This window comes from Triturus cristatus, chromosome 7, assembly GCF_964204655.1.
Source record: "Triturus cristatus chromosome 7, aTriCri1.1, whole genome shotgun sequence".
NCBI lineage: Eukaryota > Metazoa > Chordata > Amphibia > Caudata > Salamandridae > Triturus > Triturus cristatus.
This window is the reverse complement of record NC_140590.1, coordinates 1,658,965,163-1,658,987,359: the sequence shown is the minus strand read 5'-3', so window position 1 is coordinate 1,658,987,359 and position 22,197 is coordinate 1,658,965,163. Positions and strand designations below refer to the sequence as shown.

The window sequence follows — 22,197 nt, the reverse complement described above, 5'->3', positions numbered from 1 at the left end:
TCAATGGACGGCAAGACAATGAGGGTCCAGGCAGATGTTATGACGGCTTGAAATCTGGAACGGAGATATGGCAGCGCTATTATGGTTTAGAGACAGAAATTGCGATTTGAAGGTATATGTAGTAATTTGTAGATCAGTATTTTAATTTGGAGGCAGAAACCCTCTTTCAGGGGCAGTTAACTTGCTTCTCCCCACTCCTCACCAAGAGTTTCAAGTTAATAGTGACAAACATCTACAATCTAACAGAGACCCACAGAGGGACATATGTTATGTTAATTTCAATTTAATATAGCGCACAAATTAACCCGGGAGGGATATCTCGGCGCTAAAACAGTTCAGGCAAACAGAGAAAAATTCAATTAAACCAGAAATTTTTTAAGCATTCTTCTGAAATTGATGTAATATGTGCAGCTGCGGAGATGAAAAGGTAAATTATTCCAGTATAGAGGAGCTAGATAGGAAATAGCTCTACCTCCACATCTAGTCAGTCAAATGTGAGGTACAGTAAGCGGAGCTTATTCCTTTAATCTCAAAGTTCTAGCTGGAAAGTAGCATCTAAATTTCTTCTGAAGGTAGCTAGGACCTTTACCAATCAATATATGTCAAGCAGCAAACTTTGAAAATGCGTCTTTGTCTTACAGGTAACCAATGAAGAGATTTTGGCAGTGGTACAGAAGCCGAGCTCGAAGGAAGGTTGAGATAAGCCTAGCTGCCGTATTTTGCACCACTTGTAATCTGGCCATAAAAGTCTCATTCGCTGAAGTCAATAAAGCATTACGGTCATCCAATCTGCTAATTATCAATGCCTGCACCAATGTTATCCTAGCTGCAATAGGAAGAAATGGAAAAGCTTTCCTCAGTAGTCACATTGCATCAAACCAAGTGCCAGAGGTAGCTAGAACTTGATCTTTCATAGATAGGGCTTGATCTATTTTTACTCCAAGATTATTAACTACCTGCCTAGGGGTGGGGACAGCATTCAATTCTGGAGGCCACTAACCATCTGACCGGAGCTGTTGGGCCTTGCCAAACAGCATCATCTCTGTTCTCTCTACATTCATCTGTAGGCAATTGATAGTCATCCACGTCAAGATCGCCATCATTCTCTTTGCAAAGCAGCATTTGGCTTTGTCCAAATCGTTATCAAAAGAGAAGATAAGTTGCGTGTCATCAGCATCTGAGATTATTTCAAAGCCAAATGATCCTGCAATATTAGCAAGAGGTGTCATATAAATGTTAAATAAAGTAGGGCTCAAACAAGAGCCATGCAGCACATCCTTATCATTCCGCAAAGGAGAAGACTTAAATGTGCCAAGACCAATAGATTGCGTTCCGTTTCCCAAAAAATCTTGGAGCCACTCAAGAGCAGTCCCATTGATACCTATTTCATGTAATCTCTGTAGCAGCTAATATGCGACACAGTATTAAAAGCTGCTCACAAGTCCGGCAGCACTAAAATGGCTGAAAATCCTGTGTCAAGAGAAAGTCTTAATGAATCGGGGACTGCTAACAGTGCGGTCTCAGAGCTATGGAAAGACCTAAACCCCGATTGAGATGAGTCTAGTATTTTGATCATCTCAAAATAGGCTGCAAGTAGTTTATTTATTAGGCCTTCTAGTTGCTTCCCTAGAGGAGGCAACAGTGAGATAGGATAGAATGTCCATGTGACTCGGCTCTAGGGATAATTGCTGCCCTCCCATGTAGATTTTAAACCAGAAACCTCCTCTTTGCCTTTTTCCGCCCATGGAACTGCTTTTGAATTTAGCCACTTATGTCTTATTCAACGTTTACGCCTTTTCCAATGGAACCCTTTTAATTCATGTTACGTACTCCACCGATGGGCTGGCCATTGAAGGACTTGGCTAACTAGTCAAGGAACAGTGACTCGAGACCGCATGTAAGGTGAAGATGCAAGTAGGTACCAATACTCTTGAGGATGGGAACTGTTCTTTGCATGATAAATGTATACCATGGGGGTTCAAGCCCGCTCAAGGTGTTTTCACAAAGGGTCCTGCCTTATCCATACACGGGAGTATTGTGCATTCCTTACCTCTAGAGATCTGATGAACAGTATACCTGACTTTAATATTGTATTGATATACCTTATGTGTGCTTGCAATAAATCCAGATTTGAGGTCCAATGGCTACTCTGATGCCGATAGGGTCTGCTTTCCACAGTTACTCTGTACTTCCAAAGAGGTCTTGCTTTCTTTCCTACGTGTGAATGAGAATTTACACTATAGGTCAGTTGCTATGGGGATATGATGTTTATTTTAAAAAAATGGCCCTAGGGCGGAGAGTAAGGGAAGTGAAAAGTCTTTCTGTGATCGAAAGAACCTAAGGCTGAAACCACGTGGTTGGGGGCACGTGTTAGGGTTCTGAGGGAAATACACTGAATAGATGAGGGTTTTAACCCCCATCTTGGTCCACGGAGAGTGCCTGCATTTCTAGGATTCCCCCAAAACTAGAATTGGAGGCCATGGAGTAGCTATCAATGGAGCAGCAGCTACAGGGGCAAAGTGGCCGGAGCCCTGGTTAATGTTGGGCATTGTTAACCTATCATCTTTCAGAGTGCCCATTTTCCTTACTTGTACCTGGACCAGGGAGACCTATGCTCCCTTGGTGCAGGAGGTGGAGTGGCACCAGGGACCAGAGACCTTAGTGGCCCACTGAACCCTGACCACTGGGGTATTTTATAATTCCAACAGCATACAGGGGCATTTCTTTCCTTGCACTAGGGCCCATGACTCAATGACTACGCTACCACTGGGGCCCATGGCACCTTTGCTACACCACAGAGGAGTGACGTAGGAAAACCACCAAATATTTGAAGAAAGTACGATTCACTATTTAAACTTCAGTCCCCCAATATTTGTAGAAAATGTTTTTGAGCACTTATGTGCTTTCAGCGAGTGGGGAGATGAAAAAGACTTGCCAATTAGTGCCCATGTGCGGCACAGGCAGGTACCGTTGGACTGGTCTTTTAGGCAGCCTGGCACTGCCAGATGAGCCAGCTTCTAATGACCAGTGAGTGGGCACTATTTTTCGGCCCGTCGCGGAACACCACTTCACTTAGAGCACCGAATCCGGTCTGGCATTGCAGGTGTTTCCTTGAGCGTGGTCTGGCAGTTCGGTTGGGCTGTTTCTATTGGCGGAGCACCGTGTCTCATTTGCATATTAATTCTCTCCACAACGTTGACACAAATAATGAACTGGAATGCAGCCCGAGTACTACCTGCGGCAATCACACGCATGCCACTCGTCACCCTTTGTTGTTTAAATGTCTTAATGGATCCGCTGCTATGTGGACTTTCCCACACAACCTCTCAGGGCAGGGAGTGAACGACGTTTGAGGGTTCCTGGAACTCTCAGGTAAGGGAGTGAACGACTTATAAGGATTCCTGAAAAACAGCGTGAAAGGGGATCTGGAATTTGATCCAGGGCCTCGGATGATTTTGAACTCATTACCAAAGATATTAAACAATTAGCGAGCATTTAGGGTTTAGTAATGCTGTGAAAACTTTTATTCAACCTCCAAACCTGCCTTGCGGGCCCTCTCGTTGATATGCACAACCGCAGACGTCATTCCGTGTTTCAAGCTTTGTTAAACGTCTAGAGACGACAATTGAGCGTGTAAATAAATAAAATAATACGTTGTGCCCGCAGCGAGGACGGGAAGACAGCACACGGCGCCCGGGAACACCTGCATTTCCAGTATTTCCAGTAAGGCACGTTCCTTGAGTAGGAAGCGAAGCAAAGCTCCTGGGCACAGAAGACAAACATTCATGCTTCCAAGGGCGGCCGGCTCTCAGAACAAACAGGTTGGGTTCACAGGTCCAGGGCGAATTAGGTAGCCAACTTCCAGAAAGCAGACAGATTAGGTAGGGGTCATCCCTAGATGTGGGCTAGCCACTGAAAGCTCGAGCCGGAAGCCTGGCTCTAGCTCAGCCGGGACCTCGAACTCACAATCAGCCGAGCTCTCACGTGGCTTCTGCCTTCCTCCCTGTACCCAGGATGTAGTATTACGGCCAGGGCTGTCGACTTTTTGGAACTGGGAACCAGGTACTAGGGTGGGCTTAACATTATGTGATTCTGGGCATATTCGGTAATCTCCCGGTGCCTATAAACAAAATACCTGTGACCGTGTGTAATGCAACTGGTACTCACGTAAAGCGCTCCAATACCTTCGAGTTCGCGCTATATTTCAAAAACTGCAGAAGAATGCACTAAAAGTAAAAACAGAGTCTTAATATAAGAAAAAGCCAATAGATACAAATTTACTGGTTGATTTGTACAGAGTGAAACCAGAGCACATGGATAATCACAGCTTATTTGTTGGGCGGTGGGAGTGTATGATCTTTGCTAAAAATGGAAAGGGCCCTGTACTCCATTTTAAAGAAACCAGGAGTGTCAACATACATTTTGCAGGGTTGAGATTATTTCTCCCACATCACTAGGAAGCCTCTCGAGATTTTGAGAGACATCCCCCACCCCTTTGGCAGAATCAGTTTGCGTGGTCCTGCCTATGTGCTCCATCTCCCCGGGAGAGGGTCCTTACCTGGTATGCATTCGGAAGAGCTTGTTGGGATTCACGTGACATTAATGAAACCATCACCACAGTATAGTTTTGCTAGATTACCTCCCAGCTTCTGTAAGAGTTAGTATACTTCCATTTCAGCTGCTTTTCACACCATTGACCCCAGGTGCTAATCAAATGGCTGTACATGTATGTCGGCATCAACAGCTTTGCATGACATTATTCTCTTCCTTTGTGTCAAATCATGCTTGCAAAGCCACGTTTGCACAATGTTTCTCCAGAATAGCCGCGATCAGATGTGGCATACATACAGCAGAGGCCTGTCCTGTGACTAACAATTGTAAACGTTTGCAAACCCAATGTAGGGAAGAGGGGCGGCTCTTTGGCTCTATGTTTTGACATCTTGCCAACTACTACAGAGGGCAAAGTTGTGCAAAGGTTATATTTGTTGTTTGTAGCATGTGCACTGTGTTTACAGATGTAACGAATTGCAGCAGTTTCTGTAAACTTATTTAAAAAAATGAGATGAAAAACCCTTTCAAGCCAGAAAATTGCCTTATCTGGCATCGTTGTCATATCACCTAAAAGCTTATAGATTATTCTCCCCGGAACTTGCTTTTCAATATGCTGTACGCCTGTGGTCTTGCCTGAAACAACATCCTGCTGTCCTGGCCCCCAAATGACTTCATTGGCTCCCACTAAAAGCAAGCAGGTATTTAAAACACCTTGCCTCATATACAAGCACCCCATAACCACTCAAGAAGCTAATTCGCAAAACTTTTTAGGCCAGATGTACGATGGGATTTTGCATGTGCAAACGGGTTTGCGACCCGTTTGCGCATGCAAAAATCTGGTAGGCCATGTACTAAAACTAATTTTACGAGTAGCAAATAAATTGGGTAAAGGACACACATCTCACCCAGGGCTCAGCCGCGTCTCCCCTGCTCTTCTGTTGTTTTTATTAAATGTTGACAATCGATTTTCTGAAATCGATGTCCTTTGAGGGACTTCCTCCTTTATTCCAAGAACTGGAAGCAAGGTCTCGCAGTTGAGAGTGATTAAGCTATTGACATTGTAAATAAAAATGCAGTTTCTTTAAATGTTTTAAAAACAAAAACAAACAAAAATAATTTCATGAGCAATGCCATTAGCTCTAACTTTAACAATGCCGAAACCATTGCATTGTAAATGCTTGTTTTCTTAATTATCCCGTATGAAAGCACCTTTGAATGCGAGTTCAGACTACCAGTTATGCAGAAATGTCACTTTAAATAAGTACTTATCAGTGCAGTCCTACAACATGCCCTATTAATGTCAAAGCTTCCGTGTGTTAAAAAATACGCATTTTTGAACTCTGAAGAGACTTTATCATATTTTACGTGGTTTGTTGTATGATTTACACAACACATATTTTCAGGGCTCAGCTGCAGGAGCTCTAACATCAGAGCCGGACCCATGGCTCGCCTCTCTATTTTTAATGTGTTGGCTTCCCTCATACCCACCCCATCCCAGGGATTGACAGTACCTGGTTCAGTACTCTAGCCCAGAGAGTCACATGAGCCATCCTTAAGAGAAGATGTGATGTCAGCCATCCTTACCTGGTTCAGAACGCGCTGCGACATTAGGGACTGACATCAGCCATCCTTATTTGACCCATTACTCTATTAAGTGACGCCCCCTTCCCCCAACCTGGCAGTGATGTCGGCCATCCCTATTGGGTCCGGCCAGTGCTTTAAATGGGCCGGTACTCACCGGTACTGAGTACCGGCACTTATTTTTTCCCCCTCCAAGAGTACCGGCACTTCTCTGTTATTAAATAGAGTACCGGTACTCACTGTCACACAAAGTCTACACTGCAGCGCATGCTCACATATTGGTGATTTCACATGGAGAGCAGTGACGCCATGGCGCCAAAGCAGAGCAACGTGTGACCCAGGCGCACAACGCCCATTGGACTCCAAGGCCTCCAAGTCGCCACCCCCCCCTCCTGTGTTGCAGCCCGGGATGAGACAGTTTCCCCGGGTACAAACACAGCCGCACCCGAGTACTTCACAGGTGTTTAAAAGACCTTTTGCTCGTTAACGAGGCTTTGATGTTTTTCACCCCTTAGAGCCCCTGCACCTCCACTCTACCTTTTGCTTGAAGAATCAGACCCCCACCCCACACGAAATTTGACTCTAGTTGTGCCTCAGGTGTGACCCCCCGCCAGGAAGCTATGCGGCGGGAAGAAAGGGAAGCTCTTTAAAAATCCCAATTTGCTCTGGCTTTCTCTTTCTTCTGTGCGAAAAAGACGGAGAGGATAGCATAGCAGCTGGCGGGTGAAAAAGGGGACAACTGAGGAGAGCTTTCAGAAATGAAGGGGTATAAGCACAGTCAGCTAAATGAATCGAGGGGTTATCTGAAAAAGAAGAAAGGAGCAAGCAAAGATATTTGAGAATACACTGCGGGCGTGGGGCAGTGGCAGGGCCGGCTTTAGGGTGGTGCGACCGGTTCCACAGCACCGGGTGCTGGCTTCCTGGGGGCGCCGTGTTTGAAAGTTTATTAAGCTTTTGAAGCACCTGCTGCAGCGTTTCTTTCCGCCTGCAATTACCAGGCCTCACATAAATGTCAAGAAAACTCGTGTGATTAATTATCTTCATGGAGAGAGATCAGCGTTTTGTATAGTTGAGGTTTTGACTTAGGTGAAGTTAGTGCAGAGGGTTAATATGCCTGCTGCAAAGAACTTGTATCAAGTAGATTACAGAGTGCATATGATGTAAACAGGTCAGCAGATTACTGCTTTCAAAAGAGACATCCTTTTATTACTTGCAATTTATAACTTAAAGTCCTAATATACAACAGTGAGCTATTAACTTTCATCTTTGAACTGCATACACACTGCAAGTATACATTATTAGAACATTGATTAATGTTGCAAAAAGGGTTAATTTGGCTAGAAATCGATTCTTATTATTAAAGAAAACTCCCAACTATGCTGTTTCTTTTTCGACTGCGTTTGTGCTTCTCCACACCAAGCACTCAAACTATACTGCCTACCAGTATGGGTGACATGTGACTCCTACACTCTCAGTCCTTTGGCTTAAGTAACATTTCCTAAACACTGATTTACACTTGTATGATTGATTGTCTCTGTGTAATGTGTGTGTGATGCAAAGTGCTCGGACACCCTACACTGGTATGAGTGGCGCTCTATAACTAATTCAATGCATCTGAGAGAGTGTGGTTATGGTGACTTTGTCACTGTTAAAGGGTGCTAGTGAGAGAATCCATGGTGGAGGTGGTCATTGGAGGGGGGGGGGGCAACAAACATTGTCGCACAGGTCGCCACCAGCACTAAAGCCGGCCCTGGGCAGTGGGTTTAAAATAAAGCACTTGATGGATGAGATGAGGATCATCTGATGAGAGTCGGGGGTGGGTAGGTGTCCCAAGAAAGCCAAGGCTTTCGAGAATGACACAGGTTGGGGGAAGGGGCCTGTTGTGTGAGGACAGAGCGACAGCTACAGTGGCAGAGACTGGTATTTTAAATGGGGGAGGGGTATCCCAGAAAAGCAAGAGAAGGAATTTGATGAGATGAACAAGGGGATATTTAAGATGAAAGGTGGTGTGACCACCTGAAAAAAGAGAAAAGGTAAAGAGACAAATGGGGCATCGGAGGGGACATGGGGCTAAGTAAATAAGGGCTAGGGACATCAGAGGGTAGAGGTAGGAGAGTATCTCGTCATCCAAAAGAGTGTTATCTAAAGCGGGGGCGGCAGCTGAATAGAAAAATAATTTTGAGGGGACAGTGGTATTTTTAAGTCGTGTTTTTTTTTTTTTAGCAGCTAATATAAAGTTTACCATAATGTGACTCATTTTTTTGTAACAAAGTTTTTTTTTTTTTTTTTTTTTTTTTGAAAAACCTTTATTGACGTTTCAATCATTTACACGTATGGGCCTACAACCCCCCGGGGCCGGCCGCCAAGCAATCAGAACAATAAAGGCAAATGTAAACACAGGCGGCACCTCGGAGAGCAAAGTCTACAATACAATATAGTCTGGCCAATGAGCCGCACAGGTAGGACACAGGAGAGAAAGGGTTTTTCATTTTATAATAAAACAAAATAGTAGGATCAGGTGCCAAACAATTTCCCAACAGCGATAAGGGGCAAGGATAAGAGACGTAAGCAGCAAGCAGCAATACATTGAATCAATGGCGCAGACACGGGAAAGTACGGATGGGGAGAAATATCAAAGATAGTTGCGCCTACAGGTCCCCGTACCTAAAGCCCAGCGAACCCCCCGGAAACTGTGGCACACATTAAGAGCAAACGATTCACAATAAGAGAGGTGTACCGCGCTGATCCCAGAAAAACAAGCAAAAAGAAACAGAGAAGAAAAAGGAGGCCATGGAAAAAGAGATAAAGACTAAAGAGTCCCCTCCCCCATCCCCCCACCCTGCACCTCTGCGAATGAGTATGGCCCCACCCCCCAGCAGTGTGCCTGTCGCCCTGGAACTAGACCCGAAATATAGAAGAGACAGGGAAAAAAGGAGTAAGAAAGAGCCCCCCCAGACGGGGGGGGCGGAGGGAATGTAATAAACTGGAGGAGGGCCTTCAAAACATACCCCCGGCTTCTCCCTCCCGCACGGTGAAGTCTCCCCACAGCAAACAATTAGCAGCACCAAGTTGATCATATCAAAAAAAAGGGGGGGGAGTGGGGAGCATTATGCACCAACTATGCGAATAACCATGAGAGCACGCAACCATGAGTCCGCCTGTCTACTAGGTGACCACTCCCGAAGGATCAGCCTCAGCCTTGACCGCTCTTTGCGATTCTGCCCATGCCTGCCCCTCGACCCAGCACCATGTCCGATGTCCCAAGGTACAGGAGTGTCCAAAAACAGTCGGGAAGCGACGCACACAGGTGGGGTGGAAGTCTCTGAGCATCAGCACGGAACGCTCCATGGGGGGGCGTCTTTTCCAGTGCTGCCCCAGGATCTGCACTGCACACAAGGTCCAGACAGGCTGAAGCAGTCAAATGAGACACACGTTGCTGGAATCGTCCCTGGGCCGCCGGAGACCGCGCACGGGACATGGCCACCATCTTCCGCTCAGGTCCAATACCTCCGGAGCAGATCAAGCCCACAGTTAGCCGACCACACGGTAGCATACTGTCCGGAGTGTCCGGCTGTACACTAATCGCGGGGGGGGCCGCAACATCTTCCTCCTGTGTGCAGTGTGGAAAGCCACTGTGTACTTGTGGACCAGCATGCCGCCACTGTCCCAACGCTGATACCACACCATCTAGCTTCCTCCCCAGGACCCCGGCGCCATGAGCCAAGGAGTAATGAAGGGCACCAAGGGCCTCCAGGAGGTCGCCGTACCCCAGAGCAGCTCTCTCCGATCGCTCTGCCACACTCCCGACCGTCACACACCCCCAGTCCCGCTGCGTCCCAGCGGACAGGATGGTAGGCTGCATAGTGACAAAATGGCCGCTGGGAAGGCCCGACTCGTATTGGGGCCAGGACCCCGGGACCAACGCCTCAAGGTCCACGTCGCTGAAGACAGGGATCCTGGGGCAGGCACAGATTCAGCCGTTGCGCGTCACGGGCAACAGTCGTCTCCGCCACGGACCAGCTCCCGCGAAAAGCCGGGAGCAGCCCGCAAGGATCAGGGCGAGCCAGGGACGGCGCCCGGGCAGCTCACCGTCAAAGGCAGGGGCAAACACCACAGAATCCGAGAATTGCACACCCGGGCATGTCCTCGGTCCGCAGCGCTCAGCAGGGGGGAGCGACCACAGCAAAATGCAGGCCGAGGGGAGCACCACTCCGGCGGACCGACTCCACCCAGTCACCACAGGCCGCTGTTGTTAAACTGCCGCCCGGCCAAGGCGTCCACTCGAGGTCCCGGCTTCGGGACCGCACGGGCCGCAAAGTTCAACCGCTGATTTCTCCGGCGGTACGGCAGTCAGAAACCTCAGGGTCACACGATCGGTTGCCACTTTCGTTTACGAACACGATCTCGTAGCGCAGAATAAGGATCTCATGCAGGATATCCGTGCGGGATGCGGAGGTTCACGGAGCCGGGAATCTACGCTGCCGTCCCGGTCGCCATCTTGGCTCCTCCCGTTTTTTTTTTGTAACAAAGTTAAACAATTAAAGGCTCAACAAACAATCATAAGAATTCAGATCGCATACTTGGGCGGAAGAATGGATTTATCAAAATACTTAAACACAGTATAGACCTTACTAGGGCACACTGGAAGGGGAAGAATAATGTGCACGGAGTTAAAAATGCGCATTTACCAGAAAACACTGAATGTAGCTAACAATATAAGCATTCAAACACGACTAAGACATGACATCCCATGGCTTGGTGAACGTTTCTCATTCATTTCTATGATGTAAGATCACACTTTGAATTGCTTCCAGAATGCTTATGTCTGATATCAAGCATTTCTCAGAAACGAGGCCGATTCCAGATTGTCAAGTACGCTTTTTTGCTGTCATACACATGCTCAGTCACACTTTTTGGTATTTCTTTGTTGTTTAAACCCGATAAGTGCTACTCTCCAAACAAAAGCGCTTCAACACCCCATCAGGGGTAACAAGCGCTTTATAAATGCAAACCTTTTTCCCTCTTCTATCTCTCTGCTATCCTTCTGAATCCAAATAACTGACTAACCTATCCACCACTCAAATTACTTTCAGATTTTCACTATACTAATTCAACACTAATCCTTCTTGGGTTCCGGAGTAGTGCGCTACTCGCCAAAAAAGCGCTTCGACGCCTCGTCAGGGGTAGTAAGCGCTATATAAATGCAATTACAATACAATACAATACCTTCAGTGTGGGTGGATTTGGCCAACTTCTACAAGCCCTTGATGGGAAGTGTTACAGTGGTTAAGGTGTTTTCATGGGTTTCTGAACACAACAGCTGGCTGTATCTGGTATTCATGAAAAAAGTGAGCCACGTAGTAGGAGTGGGAGCAAATGAACTAATATCGTGATTGCACCACTATCATTCAATATAGTCGAATAGTCCACATTGAGTCCATCGAATGATTAAATATCCATCTTTATTAGTGATTCATGTTCTTCTTTCTCTTGTTTTAAAACAATACAAACAGCCAACGCGTTTCGTTCTCCACCGAGAACTTCTTCAGGGCATTTTAGATTTCCACAAACGAACAGATATAGTATTTGCAACCATGTTGTCCTGGTATGAGTAGATCTGTCCGCCCAATGATTATAAATCAACTTGAGTTAGTGAGGTCTTGGCTGTTAGTAGATGGAAGAAACTATACTGAAGAGGCTCCAATCGCTTATTCAACAGGGCGAACTTCAAGAGGTGACATTTTGCCTTAATTCAAAACAGAGGTTCGTGGGGCGTTTCCAAATTAAGCTGATTTTTGGCCCCTTCACTCGGGTGGCTTGCATCGGTCTTTCCGCCTCTCCCTCCCAACACTGCTGGGTCCTCACCTGCCAGACCCTGGCCTCTCCTTTCTCAAGCACCAGGGAACCCAAAGCACCCAAGTGAGGAAGCCAAGCCTTGGACTTGAGGTGAAGGAGCAGGCCTAAGGGAAGCTTTGAGCATCAAACACATGTGGACACAGGGTGCTTCCCATATCAGAAACCGTGGCTACAGCAGGCCTGCTGACCACCATCACCAGTGACACTGTGGTCATATGTACATGGTTATATGTGCCTCCATCCCTTTACTAGCCCCTCAGAATTTTGGACTAGATTTTGCTGGGTGGCACAGTATCTGAAAGTGAATGAAAGGGTGAAATATTATTGCTCTGTAACCCAGATAACTTTCTTCTCCCAGGATCACTAGCATGACTTCCTTTCACCCGATGCGAGTCAGCGTTGCATTTTAGGATGTAGTCTTTTTTCCTTTAATTAATTTTCAGTAAAACAGGTCTCTGCACCTTTTAATGTTTTGTTTAATATACAGGTGCCTCTGACAAAAAGGAAAACGTGATAGTTACCTTTCAATAGTCTGTCAACTAGTACAACTTAATACATGCAAGGGCATCAACAATAAATTGCTGAGGGAAGCAATTTGTCATCATTCAAAAATTCTTGAGCCCTTCAAATGTTTTTCATTAGACCCACCCTTAGTCCCGCCTCTAGCCCCGCCTCCTTGCCACGCCCCCAGCTCGATCTGATGAGTACCTGCACTTTTTTTTCCCCATTTAAAGCACTGGGTCCGGCACCATCTCCTCCCAAAAGGGTTCAGCTAGCCACCCTTACCCGCTCTAAAGCACCCTTTTCCTTCCTAGTGAATGATATTGGTGTTTTTCACTTGGACAAGTGTCAACCTAAGGGCATAACACCAGCCCAGATAGTGGCATCAGCCATTTACCTGGCTCCGGTCCGAGCTCCTCCTGGGGAGGGACGTCAACCACCCTTACCTGGTCCAGTACCACCTCCTCCCCACAGAAGAAACGTCACGTGACGTCAGCCACCCTGACCTGGCCAGTACCACCTCCTCCCCACAGAAGAAACGTCACGTGACGTCAGCCATCCTCGCCTGACCAGTACCTCCTCCTCGCCGCGCAAGTGACGTCAGCTACCCTTACCTGCCTAAACACGCACTCCCTCAGAAAATGAGATCAGCTGTCCTTACTTGACCAGTAAGTCCTAATCCCCACACAAGTGACGTCTGCCACCCTTACCTGCCTCAGTACGTACTCCCTCAGAAAGGGAGATCAGCCGTCCTTACCTGATCAGTAACTCCTAATCCCCACACAAGTGACGTCATCACCATCCTTACTTGGCCCAGTGCGCCCTCCATCCAGGGAGTGAGATCAGCCATCCGTCCCTGCTCCAGTACCTCCTCCGCACAGAATATATTTCATGTCAGCTAACCTTACCTGGACAATTCTCCTCTTCCCACAGGAGTGACGTTAGCTAGCCTCCCCCCCCCCCCCCCCCAACGTGACCACCAATCCTCCTTACCTGGTCCAGTAAGGGCCCGCGTTCTCACTTCTCTTCTCCCCCAGGTAGGTGGTCGGGCAGGCATCTGGTTGTTGTGGAGGGAGCAGCGGGGGCAGCAGGTCAGCGGTGAAGCCGTTCTGTAAACATTGAGGGGTGGCCATTCACAGGAGCAGAGGGGGCTGTAGGGGGCGCCGGCGCTTCCTCGATGGCGGGACCTGAGGTGGAAAGAACACGAGTCATTGATTATTCAGCGCTTGGATTATCGTGGTGTGGGGGCCAAACTGCGGAGGGGTTGGGAACTCCTCATGTAGTTTGAGTCAGGAATTTGTGATTCTTTAGCTGAACTTTTCCGATTCCTCTGCGAGGGGAGGGGGTGAATGTACCAGTCAGTACTGCTCGAAAACTGCAGTGCATTCTAGAGGGGAGGCGTGGTTCCTCGGCAATATCACTCATAAGAAAAGCCCGAGTGGTCCCTCTGAGTTTGGGGGAGACCGCAGCCGTTTCTCACGGGGAGCCGGATTGAATTCTTGCGGGAGGGGGGCAAGGAGTCCTTGCCATTAATGAAAGGGCATCGTGTGATTCCGCAGGAGGAACCCATGTGACTTCTCTGTTAAGTCCGCCTGATTCTCCCAGTGAACCAGCGTGATGCCAGGTGCCTCGGGCGGGGGTGGCTTGTGGCCCTTTACAAGGGATCACCGGGGTCAGTCTACCACATACGTGCCACGCAGCGCTACTCTGAGAGGAAGGCGCTGAGGGCGCTTTCACCTTCACAAGGCTTCCAACTCCCCTCCCTGCTGCTGCTCCTGTGGTGAGAGGCTACCGGGGTCTGTTCTACCTGCACCTCCCACCCCCTTCCACAGGTGTCGCTCTTGAGGTTGGTCCGCCGGGAGAGGGGGTAAGTTTGCACAGGCGACACAGAGACGGAAATACGAACCCCAGCTACCTGCAGCACCCCCTCTGCTGCTGCTCCGGGTTTGTTGCTGTTGAAGTGAAGTTTCCACGTGTCACTTTCAGCCCCACACACTTCCTGCAGCCGCTGAGCCAGGAAGTGAGGGGAGGCAGAGCCTCGCAGCATCCCTCCCTGCGCCAGGCACCCGGGCTCCTCCTTGAGACCAGTCTCCCGTGCCCTGTGCTGCCTCAGCCCCCAGGGACGCTAAATTCCCGTTGCTGCCTGTGGCCAGCGACCTCCGTCTCTCCCCACTGCTGACGGGTCATTGAAGATATAAAACCCACTCGCTGCGGGCTCTCCAGCGCTGCTCTCTTCCCACGACTACCCCCACCCCTCCACATGTTCTGTGTTTACTCTACCCCGGCCTTCCCTGCACACGTCACGACTCTCCCGCCCCCTCCCATTGCTAAATGCTGATTTTAGCCCCAAAGACGACTAGTCCCTTATGCCAATGCTCTGTGACTCTAACTCCGGAGAGCACTGTTCTCCCCCCCCCCCCCGCACTGTAATGACTCCCCAGGGCTGAGATGTCGTGCCGTGAACCCCAATTCCATTCCATATGTTCTACTTTACCCCACCCTAACTTTAATCACACCCAAAGAGTGTATCTGCGCTGCTCCCCGTCTCCTAAAGGTTAAGGGCAGGCGCGCAACACCCATTGGGCTCACCAGGCTTCAGCCCCCCCCCCCCCCCTCACCATCCCCCCTCCCGTTTCAATGCAACAGGTCTCGCATCTGCGAGAGTTTAAGCCAGAGGTCTTCAAACTTTTTACTCTGAGCCACCCCTAAGCAAAATGTTTTGAGGCTGGGCCCCCCTCCAAAACTTTGACAAGGATTGGGGGAGTCAGTGGGGGGGACATGGCTGCGTGCAGGGAGCAGGGCTTATGAGATGATTTCAGGAATATTTTTTCTATAGCTTATGAATTGCACCAAATATGAGACTTCTAAAACAGCAAAAGCATCAAACAAAAACTGATATCCCAAACAAACTGCTCCACATAATTGGGGTGTTGTGAACCCCTCACACTCTTTGACCCCAATGCAACTATACCTGTTGCACTAATGATAACTGCAGTCCTGAGTATCAGGCTATCATCTTTGCCTTTTTTTACCTCTCCCCTCCAGGATGGATCATCACCTCTGTCCTAATGCTTGAAAGGACAATAAGCTCTGATGCCCCCTTTTTTTGAAGGTAGACCGTCATAATTGTGATGCAGTGGGCCAGTCCTGCTGCATCTGCTCCTTTATGATAACCAGAAGTGGCCACTTACACACTTGGCAGCAGTACCAGCTTCACTAATGAATGTCCATTTAAAAAAAAAAAAAACACTTATATTGTCCCCTTCTTTGGGGTATCTCTCTGAAGAAGGGGTCTCTGGCCATTTGTAAACATAACAAGCATTTGCAATGCAATAGGTCTCGCATTTATAAGAGTTTGAGCTATTGGCATTGTAAAATTACAATGCCTTTTATTTATGTTTTAGTTTTAAAACAAATAAAAGGCATTGTCATTTACAATGTCAGTAGCATAAACTCGCATAAAAGCAGTGTGTGGAGTGCAGCAGTGTGCCGTGTGCAGCAGTGTGCGGCGTGCAGCAGTGTGAGGCGTGCAGCAGTGTGCGGCGTGCAGCAGTGTGCGGCGTGCAGCAGTGTGCGGCGTGCAGCAGTGTTTTGTGTAGCAGTGTGAGGCATGCAGCACTGTGACGTGCGGCGTGCAGCAGTGTGCTGCGTGCAGCAGTGTGCGGCGTGCAGCAGTGTGAGGCATGCAGCACTGTGGTGTGCAGCGGCATGCAGCAGTGTGCTGCGTGCAGCAGTGTCGTGCAGCATGCAGCAGTGAGTAATGCAGCAGTGTGCAACAGTGTGCCGGTTGCATCAGTGTGTGCCGTGCAGCAGTGCGTGGCGTGCAGCAATGTTTCGTGTAGCAGTGTGTGGCGTGCAGCAGTGTGCGGCGTGCAGCAGTGTGCGCCGTGCAGCAGTGTGCGGCGTGCAGCAGTGTGAGGCGTGCAGCAGTGTGTGGTGTTCAGCGGCATGCAGCAGTGTGTGGCGTGCAGCAGTGTGAGGCGTGCAGCAGTGTGAGGCGTGCAGCAGTGTGAGGCGTGCAGCAGTGTGTGGCGTGCAGCAGTGTGTGGCATGCAGCAGAGACACGTGGAGGGTGAGGAGAGACACGTGGAGGGTGAGGAGAGACACGTGTGGAGGGTGAGGAGAGACACGTGTGGAGGGTGAGGAGAGACACGTATGGAGGGTGAGGAGAGACACGTGTGGAGGGTGAGGAGAGACACCTGTGGAGCGTGAGGAGGAGACACATGTGGAGGGTGAGGAGGAGACACATGTGGAGGGTGAGGAGGAGACACATGTGGAGGGTGAGGAGGAGACACATGTGGAGGGTGAGGAGGAGGGTGAGGAGACACGTGTGGAGGGTGAGGAGAGACACGTGTGGAGGGTGAGGAGAGACACGTGTGAAGGGTGAGGAGAGATGTGTGGAGGGTGAGGAGAGAGACGTGTGGAGGGTGAGGAGAGACACGTGTGGAGGGTGAGGAGAGACACGTGTGGAGGGTGAGGAGAGACACGTGTGGAGGGTGAGGAGAGACACCTGTGGAGCATGAGGAGGAGACACCTGTGGAGGGTGAGGAGGGGACACGTGTGGAGGGTGAGGAGGAGACATATGTGGAGGGTGAGGCGGAGGGTGAGGAGACACGTGTGGAGGGTGAGGAGAGACACGTGTGGAGGGTGAGGAGAGACACGTGTGGAGGGTGAGGAGAGACACGTGTGGAGGGTGAGGAGAGACACGTGTGGAGGGTGAGGAGAGACACGTGTGGAGGGTGAGGAGAGACACGTGTGGAGAGTGAGGAGAGACGTGTGGAGGGTGAGGAGAGACACGTGGAGGGTGAGGAGAGACGTGGAGGGTGAGGAGAGACGTGGAGGGTGAGGAGAGACGTGGAGGGTGAGAAGAGACACGGAGGGTGAGGAGAGACACGGAGGGTGAGGAGAGACACGGAGGGTGAGGAGACACGTGTGGAGGGTGAGGTGGAGGTCTCGCATTTGCGAGAGTTTGAGCTATTGGCAATGTAAATACCAATGCCTTTTATTTATGCATTTGAAAACCTGCAGGCTGTGCGTAAACAAGCACTTTGTACTTATAGTCCTTGCTTTTGAGAAGCAAAGCTGGCAGTCTCTTTTACTGACAGCCTTGCTTCTCGTACTTAAGAATTATAGGTACAAAGTGCGTGTTTATGCACCACTTGCAGGTTTTCAAAACAAATTAATAAAAGGCATTGTCATTTACAATGCTGATAGCTCCAACTCTCGCAAATGCGAGACCTATTGCATTGCAAATGCTTGTTCATTATCCATGCACCACAAAAATAACACTTAGCACCAAACATTTGTAGTTTGTCCAGGACATTAAGACCACCCATAGCTCGGTGCCTGGAAGAGGGAGAAATAAACAGGAGGGGGAGGGAGAGGGAGATGTAGAAAGAAAGAAAATCAGGGACAGAAATTAGGAATTCCAGATAAGGACAGAGAGAGAGATAATGAGAGACAGGCAGAGCAGGACAAAAGTCAAAGATAGGGAGAAAATAGAAAGTCAGAGACAAGGATACACAAAGATACAGAGAGAGGGAAAAATAAGACAGACAGGAAGTGGCAGAGAAAGGCAGGCGGAGAGACAAGGAGAGAGCGTCAGAATGACAGATGGCTAGAGAAAGACGAGGAGAGAAAGGGAGACCAGAGAGGCATAGAAAGAGGGAAAGCAAAAGAAAGACAGAGACTAAGAAAGACAGAGGCAGGACGGGAGAAAAAATTGAGAAAGAGACAGGGAGAGACATACTAGGAGCCAACAAGAGAGCACACACAAAGCAAGCAGGCGACCAAGGGAGGGGGATGGGAGGGGAGCAGAACAAGCCTTTATGTATACACAGATATCAACGCTGCCGCCCACGAGCTCGCTGAAAGCAAGAAATCGGGATAAAATAGAACAGTGCAAAATGTTTTACCTAGAGGAGGCAACCCCTTGTTTAGCAAATGAGAACTTCCCATTGAGGTGTATGTCCAGACTCCCTACAGTTAAGAACTTGAGGGAAATGTTTAAAAAATCCTAAGCATATGGCGGCCACTTCAGTTTTTCCCTGAAGTAACACACGAGCGCACACGCACCAAAGCCCCTGCGCTGCTGTCTCTGAAAGTGGGAGAGGTTTAGGCAGGCAGGGCTTGGCTCCGGCCGGATTGATCTTCTGTTTAGCAGGCTACAAAAAGAGCACTAAAAGATGAGGAGGGAGGTGTAAAAAGAAAAATGAAAACAATTCTCCATCCGCTTGATCTGCAAAATGGGGACCGTGCAGTTGTTCTGCTGGGTGTGGTCAGATGCGTAACACCAGCTTACAATGTCGCTGCTTTGCTGTTAGTGCAGGTAGTCTATACACAGTGACAGCTAACATCTTATTAAAAAATATATATAACCGTAGCAGGACAACAGAGCAAGCCAGTTTAAACAAGCAGGAAGGGGGTGGCAAATGGTGTTCACGGGCGCTTTGATGTCCTCAGTGGCCGCGTGGCTCACTGAAAACATCAAAGCGCCCGCGAAATGTAAGTGATCGCAATCGCGATCACACTTCAAAGCGCGGCCGTGTGGCAGGCGAAAGTGAAAGTAGTTTTGGAAGTGCAAACAGTGGCTTTTCAGGCCGCCAAATGGTGCGCGCGCCCGGGGCACATGCACTGTACTTGGAGGCCTGAAAAGCCACTGTTTGCACTTCCAAAACTCGCTTACTATAAGTCTCGCCAGAGCAGCGCTAAAGCGCTGTCTCAGGCGAGACCTAAAAATGAGTCCGCATACAGTGCTCCCTATTCTGGGCCTTCTCTTTGACAATATCTATGAATCGCGCTCCTTTCCTCTGTCTCCTAGACCATTACTGTGAAGCCCCAGGGATCGAGAATATTAGGGCTATGCATCTGAATGCAACCCTGCTGGCCTTCTACCTGCCACCACATGGACCCAGCTTTCACAAAAAACTGCCCCTGAATGGTTAATACTGACTTTGAGATTCCTCTGCCTGAAATCGAAGTGTGGGTGGTAGTGCAGAAAGTTAAATAAGAACCCACGTAATGAAGCAGCAGCGTTTTCCACATAATTATCAGTGTACTGCATTTGCTACATAATCTGCAGATTTCAACAAAAAAATCTTGATTGTAGCTCAAACGGAACAAAAGTTACTTAAAGCATGACAAAATGTTCCGGAGCAGTGGAAGGCCCTTTGCAAAGATTGACTGGTAATCTTGTAGTTGCTTACTGCTGGATTTGGGTGCTACACTGGTGCTAATGAGGTGAAATATTTCCCCTGACAGCGTTACCGTGAGTTAAAATGACAAAATAATGAAGTAATGCTAACCACAAAATGTGGCGCATTGTGCCGCATAATTTACCTTTTGTTGCTGCATAATTTAGTCAAACCTGCCGCATAATGTTGTCCACTTCTGCTGAATAATTCCAGTGGATCTGCTTAAAGCTTTATGGTGGCAAAGATCTATTCTTTTTAAGATGTAATGTAAAGGAGTTATCAGCTAGGATCTGGAATAGTGGAGACACTTACAAAAATGTCTGCATTAGATACAGTTTGATTACTTATTACTAAAAAGTATGTTTTGTAAGAACTTGTTTTATCTCAATCACTGCATCATTTTGCAGCGGCCTAGCTTAGAGTATGTAAATACTGTTTTAAAATAATGACATATATTCACAGTGCTTTCTGCCACAGGCTGGGACCTAATAGCAATAGAAACAGGGCCTTTGGAATCATGCGGCAGGAGAAGGCCAAATTATGCAGCATGGTTGACTAAATTCTGCAGCAAGCAAAGCTGAATTATGATGCATATTTTGTGATAGCATTCCTGCACTATTTTGCTATTTTTACACTTGTTAACATTGCCCTGGCCTTTATTGCCCCTCATAATTCCACATTAACACCCACATATAGCAATAAGCAACAGAAAGGTGACCAGTCAAACCTTTAGAAAGGTAAGATGAGGTAACATGTGTTGCTGCATTTTTTAATCTGCAAATTATGCAGCAGACGATAGATTATGTGGCAAATGCGGGAAAACCATAACTATGCGCTGTGAGTACAGGGTGAGCATGAAAGTAAAGGGTGAGAATGAGGAGTGAGTTGTCTGAATGCAGGGTGAATTCCCAGACACTTGAAGTTAATCAGCATGTTATTGACGGGGCATAGGGTTTCAGATATAAATTAAACTATTGCACTTATGGAATTAGTCCGGGAATCGAGGGTGAAGGAAATAAATAATGTGCTGATCCTGCAGCAAACTTCCAGTCTTATGATTATGGTTGCCAGCTCATTATCTTGATGTCGCAGATGGTACAAAAATAAACAGTCACCTAAAGCCCTATTTTCAGAACTTATCTGTGCATACTTCGAAAAGCAAATATAAAGCACTTTTAAATGTGTTCTAGGGCTGCCTGAATGTTTCATGACTGAAAATAAAAGGAACAGACAGAAAGTCACATTACAAATGAATACATACTTTTTTATTTAAGACCCTATTTAGTATCAAAGCAAGGTCTTTGCAGGCTCTTTAAACATACAAGGCTGGCATTTTTTCTATTGGCAACCCTTTTTTATATTCCTTTTCATGAAATGCATTTTCACACAACAGCAGTAAATTTACAATACAAATGTAAGGAAGAGGCAGAGTCAGGGCCCAGGGGGTACTGGAAAAAGAATAAAACTAAGCCTCCGTAACCAGTTTCCAAAGGTATGCATATGGTCTTTAAAGACCTGTGAAAAACTCGGGCGTGCTGGAGTCTTAATAAGACTCCAGTCTCTGCCCAGGGGAGCCCCCAGCAGCACACCCACTGACCTCTGGCCCCACGGCACTCTGAGGGCTTCAGAGTAAATGAAGCCAGCCTGGAAATGCAGCAAATAAACATTGCTCCACTTCCAGGCGCCTTCATTTACATGTCCTTGCAGAGGCCTTTGCGCCCCCCTGGGAGCCCATCCACACTCCCCCAGTGGGGGGCGCCCCACAGTTTGAAGACCTGTGGTTTAAGCTATTGGCATTGTAAATGATAATACCTGTTATTTATGTGTTGTTAAAAGCAACACACATCTGAAAGGCATTGTTATTTATAATAACCAAGTGAGGCCCTCGTTAGACACAGGCAGCTCACCTGATAAGTAGCATATTGGCTTGTTTTACAAAGAAAAAATTATCAAAACATGCAATTTTTAATTCTCCGTGCATATAATTAACACAGCTGTACAGTTATCTTGAGTTTTAAACGTATACAATCTTTAAACAATTCTAAACACCATCTAACTTGCTAAAACGGTTTTAAAATGTCTACTGTTGCAAATTGTTCTCCCTTATATTAGTTGTAATTTGTTTACTACAGCTTTAAACATTTGCAGACTTAAAACCCAGGCAAGTTTTGTTCTTCTTAAATTTCACTTCCCCAGTGTTTTGTAAAATAGATAGTAAATTGCTGCCAGCCTTAAATAGTATCTGAAGCTCAGGGAATTCATTTGAGGTTCTCTCTCAGCAAAAAAAAAACACAGAACTGCTTCAAACAAAGATATTATCTGGGGTATAAGATAAACTCGTTGACAACGTGTCTCAACCCCCTGAACTGCACACAACTGGCTGAGAAACCGCAGTGAAACCTGCAAAACATATTACACAACTGGACCTGAACAGCCGTGCCACAGTGAACATACGCAACAGCTTAAGCGGTAGAAGCCCTCTGACCAAGACTTCTAAAGCTTTGTTTTTCCACCA

The 22,197-nt window shown here is 47.6% G+C and overlaps 1 protein-coding gene across 5 annotated transcripts in view; it reads right to left on the bottom strand.

Annotated features, from left to right (window-relative positions):
- SLC17A9 (solute carrier family 17 member 9) overlaps nt 1–22,197 on the bottom strand; it is a 165,082-nt gene that overhangs the window by 104,266 nt on the left and 38,619 nt on the right. For 2 of the 5 annotated variants that reach the window (XM_085619747.1, XM_085619746.1), the window contains exon 2: nt 13,483–13,676. In XM_085619747.1, the coding sequence (XP_085475873.1) occupies nt 13,483–13,622 (140 nt within the window). In that variant the 5' untranslated portion in view covers nt 13,623–13,676. Of the gene's footprint in view, nt 1–13,482; nt 13,677–14,226; nt 14,361–14,395; nt 14,535–22,197 lie in introns of those variants that run through there. The other 3 variants (XM_085619744.1, XM_085619743.1, XM_085619745.1) reach the window with 3 other exon arrangements.